The 11,738-nt window shown below is 26.2% G+C and overlaps 2 protein-coding genes across 3 annotated transcripts; both read right to left on the bottom strand.

Moving 5' to 3' along the window:
* Positions 1–2,765: 2,765 nt before the first annotated feature.
* Positions 2,766–6,669, bottom strand: LOC112694406. Its single transcript, XM_025569857.1, has 2 exons — positions 6,226–6,669; positions 2,766–3,506 (listed from the first exon to the last, which is right to left on the bottom strand). The coding sequence occupies exons 1-2, from the start codon at positions 6,362–6,364 to the stop codon at positions 2,941–2,943; spliced, it is 705 nt and encodes a 234-aa protein (XP_025425642.1). The 5' UTR covers positions 6,365–6,669; the 3' UTR covers positions 2,766–2,940.
* Positions 6,670–8,580: 1,911 nt separating this feature from the next.
* LOC112694404 lies at positions 8,581–10,765 on the bottom strand. Of its 2 annotated transcripts, XM_025569855.1 has the most exons (3): positions 10,355–10,765; positions 8,946–9,019; positions 8,581–8,886 (listed from the first exon to the last, which is right to left on the bottom strand). In XM_025569855.1, coding segments are annotated over exons 1-3 (315 nt in total). In that variant the 5' UTR covers positions 10,595–10,765; the 3' UTR covers positions 8,581–8,885. The 2 variants fall into 2 exon arrangements, with proteins under 2 accessions (XP_025425640.1, XP_025425639.1); XM_025569854.1 differs by having other exon boundaries at positions 8,581–9,019.
* Positions 10,766–11,738: the final 973 nt, after the last annotated feature.

Genomic DNA, 11,738 nt, shown 5'->3' with positions numbered 1-11,738 from the left:
CATTATGCCTTCAGATATTATGGATTACTATTACGTTCACGTACATATATATATGTATACACTCGAAAGAACAATAACTGCATATACAACTATTTATATTCCGCATGCAAACAGTGCTACTGCTCGTTTATGTTAATACTAGTATTTTTATTGTGCAATAAATACACACTCCTGAATACGGTTTAATGAACTTCTTGGGCTGCAGGGAACTCCGTCTCCAAATACCTAAATTTTGTTTTATTATTTAGTGTAATATCTATAGTGATATTATAAACATAAAGGGACTCGTGGATATATTTTAATATTGTTCAATAATTAAATAAGTACTCGTCAGATTTCTATAGAAAACGAGTGTGTATTGTATTTAAAATAAAATAAATGAGTGTGTATGAAATATAGATTATTAATCTAAATCAATATTCTTGTACTCGTATATAGGCATGCCTATATACAAGTGCACTTGTGTAAATTATTGAAATATATTAATATATTAATTTTTACAGTCCAACTGCCATAAGGTCATCATTCCACGCCCTGTAAATTGTATTTTACGTATTGAATTTTGCTTAAAAAACCTAAAATACTACAATAGTTGCCCAAGAATAATAGGAATATTCAAAAATATGTAGATTTAATAATTTCTTTTTCTGTACAACATTTCTTCGAACGGTAACATTTCGAAATAGTAAAAACAGCTATTAGTTTTAAATAAGTACAACTTCTAGATTTATTTAAATGAAAATATTCGTCAAAAAATTTGTCCATAATATATACACCAAAAACGTTAGGTTTGACGAGTGTATAAACAAAACCTCGGTTAAATACTTGTTCACAGCAAAAACCTTTCTTGTTATTTAAATACATTTGAAAGCTAAGATAAATCATTGTACTCAGCTAATGTTCTAGTGAAACTTTCAAATAAAATTTTCTTAATTCTTTGTACATTTTTCATACAAGTTATTGATAGTACAATCATGTTTTTTTCTTTAAATATTTTTTCTGTTAGTAATGATCAAAAAAAACTTTGAAAAAATTACTAACTCATGTAGCTCAATAAAAATGTTTTGAAATATTTTATTATATTTTTAATTTAAAATCAAGCTTTTTTTTTATTTTATTTTATGTCTACATTAGTTATTAATATGGGAAATTGTTTAATTCTGTGAATATTAGCGGTACATTTACTACACGGATCTATGCAGTCACACGAATTTCATTATTTCTAGTACCTATTAAAGATATTATTCATCAAGATATCATCATGAAGTTTTTTTTTATATATAATCGATTGTTCGTTATATCAGAATAATTTTGTCTAAAAAATTGTTCGTGCTCGTTTTTATAATTAATTTTAATATTATACGAGTATAGTATTGTCTGCAATAGCATTTTTACAGCTTCGTAGTCTATAAAAAAACAAAAAACTAACAATGTGGTATAAGCAGTCCCAGAACACATTTCAAAACATATCTTCTCTAAAATGTCTTACCTCATAAAAGATCCTGTGATCACTATCAGTCTATATTTCGTCTTTATGGTCATAAGACGTACCTAAGTTTTATACGACATGACACACTATATCTGATACGTGTAGAGAACTGTAGAAGTGTATACTTTACATTCGACCTGTTATATAATATTTAAACAAATTTACCACGTAAAAATATTTGAATAAAAATAATTTCAAGATATGTAAGTGCCTATTATGTCTTATAACTTCAAACTTCTCTCTAAGTAATTTATATCTCAAAATTGATTCTTAACTATGTACAATTATATTATTTTAATACATTTGGAAGAGTTGACAAAGTTACAATTATTTCTCGTTTCAGTCTCTATACGTCCGCCACCTGTAGGTGTCGTATTCAGGTGTCCAAGAGACAAGGATCGAAACAAATTAATACCATAGTAATAATAATAATAATAATAATAATAATAATAACTCAATCGTTGGGTCTCAGTGATCAAACCAACTTTCGATGCACAACATCTTTTTTTAAGAAAAATTCATTTTTATCTACTTCTTGTTTTGTTTTATTTGAAATTCAAGCAGTATAATTTATTAATATTTAATGTTGATAACAAAAACGGCTTTCGGTGGCACAAGTGCGATGTGATGCGACTATAGGAGCCACCGTGAAAAATTGTGTTTTGTCAGATCGTAGCTCTGATGTTTATTTCGGAATATAACATTGATATCAAAATAACAAGACGTGTTAATCATCATTAATCATTTTTGATTTAGTTAACTAAAAACAATTTGTTATGTATTTGTGTAAATCGGTTAGTCAAATCAAATCAAGACAAAACAAACTATGAACAAATTATTTATCAAAATAGCATCCAACGAAAAGATTGCGATTTGTACCTATATGGCACACTCTATAAAAGTTAAAACAAAAAGAGAAAAAAAAATGTAGTTTGATCTATTAAATAAGAAATGTATAACTCATAATATAATATTTACTTCACTATTTGAATAATGTGCAGATGAAAGTATATTTAAAAATAATACACACGAGTTAATATACTTAGTATCCTTTTGACTTTATTTTACAACTAATAGAAAAAGAAATTAAAAACTCGAGTAATTTCTCCTGTAGAAAAACGATTGCTTACATTAAGACAACATTTAAAAACTTACATTAAACTTCGTTAAAAAAACTATTTTTTTCGTATAAATCATTTCAATATAATAAATATAAATCAGTTAACATAAATTATTATAAAATATAATTTTTTAAAGTTATTTAGTAATCCTATGATATTAAAACAAAAATATCTATTATTTTATATTATAGATAATACATATTATTACCGGAATTAATTGCTACTCCCTGGTGAAAGTGAAGATACATCTGAAGTAAAATCATATTAAAAATTATGGATATTCTTTCCGTCAACTTGTCTTGCAAGGTATAGAATAATGTTATTTTGAAATTATATCATCTGGATATTTTCTTCTTGTTTGTCTAGATAGTTATTTAAGGTTGTTAACATAGCATTTTTAAATCGACGTTGATTTTTTTCGTTGAGTTTCTTATAATCAGGTAATAAGCTCTTAAAAAATAATAACTCGGAGGGATCTTCAGTATATATTGCCTTATCCGTTCTCAACTTTAAAAATGTAATCTTAGATTCAGCTACTTTTTCACTCGGAGTTTTGTAAAGCTTTCTAGCTGTAATAATATTTTTCTTGGGCTTTTTAAACACCAGTTGTCTTGAGTCTGGTTCACTTTCTGTGATTGCAGATTCTTCTACTTGCATAGCATCCTGTTCTTCTTCTGATTCTATGCATTCTTTTGTTTCTTTTAAATATGCATGACTTATATTACCACCAATTTTTTTGTGTTGTAACATGAAATCTGTCAGAAAATTCATTCTATCGAATAAATACCATTTTTTTTTCTTTAAACCAACAGATCCAGAATTTGTATTTTTATGCTCACGAAGTTCTCTCGCAAATGAGTTTCGAAGATTTGTCCACTTGCTTTTACATATTGACACTAGAACAATTACAATTTTCTTTTTAATTGTTTAGTTTCTTGAAAACGTTTTAACGCTTATATTATATCTTCGAGTAAGAGCTACTACAACAAGTAAAATTGTCAGTGAAACGTGTTATTCAATATAGACGTTTCTATCACTACAATTCATGTCTTGGCTAACTAATGAAAATTGACTAAATATTATGATTGGGTTTGAAAAATATTGGAATTTTCCAAACTGTTAATGTACCATTGATGGAAATCATATAACCGAAAACATATATTCAGGATTCGGATATTTTAATTATAAAGGCCATTCTATAGTTTTACAATCAGTAACGCCAAATTTATATTTATTGAGGTTAATGATTTTGAACGTAATAGTGATGGAAGTGTTTTAAAGGAATCACATTTTGAAAAATTGCTAAATTATAATAAATCGCTATTACCCCAGCGAAGAAAAATAAATAAGGATTTAGTGAATTTTCCAATTGAATTTGTTGTCGACGAAGAGTATCCAGTAAAAAAAAAAATAATAATAAAACCATTTGCATGAAGACAGCTTACCGATTTGAAGCGAATTTATTATGTGTAAGATTCATAAAATGTGCTTTTGGCATACTCACAAAACTTTATTTAATGTATTTCAAAATAAAATATTAGTTCATCGTGATAAAGTTACAATTATTGTATAGGCTTCAAATGTACTTTATAGTTTAATTGAAGAAAAAAAACTGATATTCAAAATAAAATAAAAATAATAAGTTATTCACAATCATACCAAGAAGAAATGAGAAGACCTTAAAACCACAGACCAACGAGAGATGCAATTGATATTCGTGAAAAACGTACCTATGAAATGTTTTAATTCAAGAATCGGATCAATTTCTTGTCAAAATGTTTATAATGTATAAAATAATATGTAACTATAGTTTTGAATTTATGCGTTTCAAAAATGCATGTACATAATATAATATTTTTTATAACTTATGTGATTTCCTCTTAAAATAGTGGTTGTAATTTGAGTGTGGTTATTTCGAAGAATGTAAATATGAATCACAAATTCTGATTCAAATTTAACTAATCTTCAAAATTATTTGAGTGGGAAGCTACATAGGCACAGTTAGAGCTAACATTTTGAGGGGCTATAAGTACCAAGATAACACAAGGACTATGCCCCCTATCCCCATCTAACAATTTATGTATAGACAAAATGTTCATTACTCACTAAGATAGAGTCAGTTAAAATTTTAGTAATAATATGAAAAAGTACGCTTTTGTGATATATATTTCGATTTTCGATATTCTTAAGTAAAGTAAGATCCATTGAATAACAAGAATTGTCAAAATTAATAATTATTAATAATTATTTCGTATACTGAGATTATAGACATAAATGCTTAGATTCTATCTGAATCTCAAACACAAAATTCTGAAATTCATTATTTTTAGTTTGAGAGGACTAGGAAAATATTTAGGGGCTAAGGAAAAAGCTTATGAAAAAAGTAGTGTTTAAAACGTTCACTTTAAAATTAAACTTATTCAAATTTACGTTCAATTAATATAAAAAGGATCTCATTGAGGTCCATGTTAATTTTTTTTAAAGTAAACACGTTTATGTTCAAGTTCTATGAAAAAAACGAACGAGTTCATTTGGCCATTAATTTACATTTTTTTATTTTATACAGAGTGCAACAGGAAGAACTCCCTAGTTTGATTAGATTTTAGTTTAGGTTTGGATGGAGGTACATTAGTGATGTTTACATCGACAAAAAGCCTTATCGATGACATTTTAAGTATTTATCATGGATTGATTGGAAGAGCATCGTGCATTGTTGTCGAGTAATTTATTAATATGTAATGAATCACCAACTTATATTCTATATATATGAAACTTTTACAAAACATATAAGGTATATTTTAATTTATTTTTAAAACCTATACTTAAACATATTATAATTAATATTTATTATTTATATATATATATTATATATATTTTTTTTAAAATGATAAATAAATGTTGACACCCCAAAAATCTTTTAAATTATAATATGATAAGCTTTTTCTCATATTACCATAGGCTCATAAGATCCAAGCGAAGATATTACTATAGATGTTAACTATGTAATTAAAAAACTCTGAAATTTTGCGTTACTTTGAATTTTGTGAAAATAATAAATATAAACGACGTTCACGTTCACGTTCTATTTGAAAAAAATCGAGTAATGTTCATATGTTGTTCACAAAATATGAATATGAAACACAAGTGAACGTGCGTTTACATTCAACATTCAATTCTTACACTGGGAATAGGCTATCAGAGCTATGCATTTTCAATTATAGATTTAGATTATTTTATATTATTATTACAACAATTTTTAATATTTATATTAAAGATGGAATGTGATGAATACTTTTTATTATATTATTAAAATGTATACTTATACCAAACTTAAATTGGTTATCATATTTATATAATACTATGTCATAATATATACAGAATTATTATATTTATATTTTTTATTATATAATTTAATTACCATAACAATTTTCATCACGCCCAGTCGACGCGTATCGATTTACCGCGCTTAAATTACCGTGACAAATGTATAGGTGTCATAAATTGTCCATGTAATTAAAGAAAAAAATGTTCTTTTAGTTCCATATTATATTTATATTTAATATATTATATTGTATAGAATGTAGAATAAATTATATAATAATTTGACATATTTACCGTTAACATTCATTTCCAAACTAATTTCTTCCCATAATTTATTTTGAACAATTCTGTTACTATGATCTTTGTGAATGACGTCAAATATTGATGGTCTTTGTTTCACTAAACTTATCAATACATTACTATCACAAGCCATTGTTTTTTAAAACTAATGAAATTTAATAAATATAAATAATTTAAAAGTATAAATACAATTATTTAAATAATAATAATATATTTTTTTATTTATTCTTGTTTTATTGATTTTATTGACTAATGAAAATGGAGACACTTTTAACGGCATCAAACAAGACTAATTGTAGTTTATGTGAAAATGTTTTGACTACGTCTTATCAGTGTGCATTATGTAATGTAATTTTTCTATGTACTGGCCTTGGCGAGATTGCGTTGTATTGTTGTGATTTGGCTGACTAATACTGCGTGATGGAGTGATGGTGTACGATCGGTCTTACTATATACATTTATTAGTACATTATTTCACGATATTGCATTGATCTTATTACTACTAATTACTACAAATTAGTTCTTCATTATTCACATGAAAAAGTACAACTGTACAAGCGTACATCATGAACGCGCACAGGCGAAATTGAGGGGGGACTTGGATGTGCTTATAACCCCATTTTCGAAATTAGCACCTCTAAATTTTTTCATGTTAATTGACATTAAAATACTCATTATTCGTTTTGTATAGAAAAACAGAGGATTTATTGTATAATTTATAAATTTATAATTTAAATAATGGTGGTGGAAGTTCGTCCTTTATATCTTCGGTCCTCGATCTGGATAATAGTGATTGGTAGAGTTGCTAGATTTTGAAATACCTAAACTAGGACAACATATTGAATGATCCTTTTTTTTTTATTTTGATATGAAAAACAAAAATCAGTAAATAATTTTGTAATTTAAATATTTATTAACTAATACAAATATACATTATTATTGTATATAACCATACCGATTAGATTACCATAATATAATGATATAATGTACAATATTGTTTTATATTTCTATGTATAAATTTTGATTGTTCTTTTTTATTAATTTTATAATAATAAAGGTTTTACCATTAAAATAATTCAAAATGTATTTATTGTTTAAAGAAATATTAGTTTATTGGGAAGGATTTTACTAATTAAGTTGGAAAATTGGTATGTTAGAAATCATAAGTTGAGAATATGCCTCTGCGCCACCAGAAATTGGACTCAATTTACGCTACTGTTAAATGTTATTTTCTCTCAGCTTCTATTAACCGGGACTAACTGAATTACCGACCGGATAACACCATTGCCATTAGGTAACACCAGGACGAATGGCAAGTCTAGTAATAGATATACTGAATTTTAAAGAAATAATAAGTAATTTTTTTATCAAAATGATTCTGAGTAGTGGTTCAATATAAAAATACACCATTTATTGGTATATTTTACCATTTTTAGTCTAATTATCGGTAGGTTTTTTATTTTATCAACTATTTTGAAATAGTATTGTTTGACGGACAAAAATTTTTTTTAATCAAATATTTATTTTTATTCAATGTTTCATTATGATTGGATGGGCCAAATTTTGTTATTAAATATTTAATATTAAAAATGATAAAAAAAACCCGTTAATATTTAAGGTTTAGCAAAACGTAAAAATGATCGGAGCGTGTTCTTTATTAAAAATAAACGATTAATTTAATTTTTTTATTTCTTCATTATTATATAGAACCAATGGTAAGTTTTTAAGTTATAATTAAAAGGCGGATTCGTAGTTTTCTTAAAGTATAATATACGCACGAAAAAAAATCTCAAAATATGCTCTAAATATTCCCTTAAAAACTGGTAAAATTTGTTCAAAAAATTCTTAAATCCAAGATATATTTAATTTTCTTAAAATATTCTCAAGTATGCTAATTATTTAATTATGTATAATATTATAACTACAATGTAATTTTTTAATTATATTATTAATAGATGTATTAATTGTTATTTGCACTTATACACATGTACCTATTTACTTAGAATAGGTATTAGGTACATACAGTGGCGTACATTCAATCTAGCTCTGGGGGGGGGGTTAACAAAAATAATCGTTATCTTTCTTTTTTCGTTGCACAGATAAATAAGATAAATAACTGCTATAAATACATAGATATTAATTTATACAACTTGTTTACCAATTTACAGTTTACTTTTACATTACAGTAAATTAGTAACTATTAGGAATATAAAAACAGCATAGTTAACAAAACTTTTCAAACACCTATCAATATAATTATTTAATTATCATAATATTTGTATAGTTGTATATTTTAAGTTCAAAGCGTAATAATGAAACTACGAATATATTACACGTCATCAATAATAAAACAATTTTCTTTTTTCTTTTTGGCCTTGGGGGTGTTTGAATCTGGACCCCCCTCCCCGTATGTACACCACTGGGTACGTATCGGCTGCATTCAAATTGCATGCCAAAAAAAAAGTGTCCGAATTACATGCCAGGTCATAGAGGGTTCTGTCCGAATTGCATGCCACGTCTCAGAGGTGTATATCCGAATTGCATGCCGGTTCGATTTTAGCAATTTTTTTTATTATTTATTTTTAATATCCTGGGATGCTATATTTTATCAATCCATTTTCAGTCTCATTTTGACATTAGTTATTCCTTTCTTATCTATAATAGATAATATTTCAGAAATTTAATCATACAGTTTTAAAGTTAATCGTCTATACCAGCAATTTTTAAAGCGTGTTTCGCGGAACTTAAGGGTTCCGTGGGACAATCTTGAGGGTTCCGCAAGATGTACCTGAATATTAAGAACAGTAATTATAATTAACAATAATCATAAACTATCTTCAAAACATTTTTTAGATTATTGGTTTTTCAACAATAAAAATAATCTTAAACACAAATAATTACAGATTTTGTGTTAATTTGGAGCTAGAGACGATAATGATATATAGAATTTCAATCCGCGGAATCACGCGCGTGTTCGCGCGGAAATAGATTCTTGCGTCGTTATCGCGATCGACGCGCTATACGTGCGCATACGCCAGTGTTGCGCAAAGATAACTAAAAATTTATCTCGATAAAGATAAAAGATAATTGGACAACATTTATCTAGATAAAGATAAAAGATAATTAAAATCTAAATTATCTAGATAAAGATAAAAGATAAAACAAGATTTATCTGTATAAAAAAAAAAGATAAATTATTTTTAAACTTTATTACATAATAAATCTACACTTTTTTTTATAAATTAATATTTAAAAAATTTAATTAAATAAAAATGAACTTATTTTTGATCTAATAGATACCTCCAATATAAACAATGAACAACAAATATTTATATTATGTACATTTATGAATGGGAAATAAGTAATACATAATAAGTACTTAGTTAAAAAAAATATATTCTTTGTAGGTAAGAATATTATAATTTTATAAAACAATTCATTATAATTTATATACTAATTATTATGGAGTAATTACATACAAGTATTATCCATTATCAATAGAAAAAAAATGTAATGCACAAATAATACTATACATTATACTAAATATATTAATAAGTCATAAACATTCAATGTATTAACAACAAAATTAAAAATAGGGTAACAGATATACTGCATTTGAAAAATTTAACTGTTTAGTTATGTAGGAATTGTCATACTAAAGTAAAATGCTCCCAAAAAGTCAATAAAAAGGTCAAAATAATCAATCAAGTACAAAAAAAAATAATAATAATAATACACATTGTGCTGATTTCACGTATAATGTGAAAAAAAGTAATGAAATCTGATTATTTTAAGGTAAAATTAAGAAATCTAAAAACTCATTTTCCCAATATTTTAGTTTTTGGAGATACTGTCTTTCTCTTTAGGAAGGCAGTAGGTATATATATATATTAGTTAACCTTGGTTAAAAAAATCAAAACTTTCAAGTCATTCGGGGAAAATAATTATTAACAGAGCCCGAGACAGAGCCTAACACAGGTGTTTTAACTTATAAGTACCGACCTATCGAAATCTGTAAACAATATTAATTGAATTAAAAGTGTATTATAACTATGTACCTTGAAATTGTATATATTTTAGGCCCCGATGATAATTAATTATTATTATTTAAATAGGTACCTACCTTAATGTGACTTAAAAAATTTCCAGTTGATCCTTTATGACCATGCACGATTTTAGGACAATTTTGGCACTGTGCGAATATTTTATTTTTATCATTGTCTTCTACATTTATTATTTTAAAAAACTTGCCATTAAATATGTAACATTTTGATTTTTCTATTGTTTCCGAACTGTGTACTGCAGGATCGTCTTCACTCACATTGTTTTGTTTTTTTGTGCTTCGATTAATGAATTTGTCCATTATGTTAAAATTATAAATCAAATCAAATATTAGGAAACTAAACAGTAAACACAATTCTAAACAAAAATGAATGTTAACCAGCTTCGTCACACACCACGCTCGGCAATCGGCATACTCTGATGACTGATACACTGTCGTCACTCGTCTAGTCGTCTATCATGGGTACTGTGACCATTTGATATTATTAAGAATATAGATATGTTTTGTAGAAATATATTTGTTTATTATATATATATATTTGTTTTCGTAGAATGGATATTATTTTTATATTTATCAACAATTTCAAAACTATAGTATATGATATACGTATTTAATAATAAACAGTGTGCAGTGTGCACTAATATAGGTATATACTATATTGAATTTATACACACAGCATACTCATAGAAACAAAATATATTCCTAGGTAGTAGGTACTTAACTATAATAGTCTTAATCAATATGGATTTATTAATATAACTATATATCGTTATATTAAAATACCACTTCGGGAAATCCGCATTCATTTATATTACCTATATTAAGAAATTTCGAATTGAACACAAAAGAATATAATATACATGACATTCACATTAGTTATAACTTATATGTGAGCTAATCAAAATGTCATTGTTATATAATATATACTTAATTGTGCCTGTTTGTATAGGTAGTGTGTGTATTATGCGCATTTTAATATTATCCATAATAATAATTATGGTCTGTAGAGTATGGTCTACACAATGTCACAACTCACAACGTTGCAATCTATTCGGCCGTAGCCCGTATTTATAATATATATATATATTTGTACAAGAATGGTTAATTAATTGTATATACATGGGTTTTAAGTTTTTAACTTCCAAGTTCTATTTTTCGAATAAATTTATTTAATTATCTAGATAAATTACATTAGATAACTCAAGAATTCATCTAAGATAATTCATAAGATAACTAATTTTTTTATTATCTAGATAAGATAAAAGATAATTAATTATTTATCTAGATAATTTATTTAGATAATTTATCTAGATAATGCTCAACACTGGCATACGCGCGCCAAGTGAACGATGTATGAGAAACTCGTATGTCTAAACACGCGCGGCCGACTAACGCGCGTGTACGCGCGTCCATGTGAACCTAGCCTAAATTACCCAAACACAGT

This window comes from Sipha flava, unplaced genomic scaffold, assembly GCF_003268045.1.
Source record: "Sipha flava isolate LNK unplaced genomic scaffold, YSA_version1 129_pilon_pilon, whole genome shotgun sequence".
Classification (NCBI taxonomy): domain Eukaryota; kingdom Metazoa; phylum Arthropoda; class Insecta; order Hemiptera; family Aphididae; genus Sipha; species Sipha flava.
The sequence above is the reverse complement of the archived record's forward strand: the minus strand, read 5'-3'. Positions and strand labels throughout refer to the sequence as shown.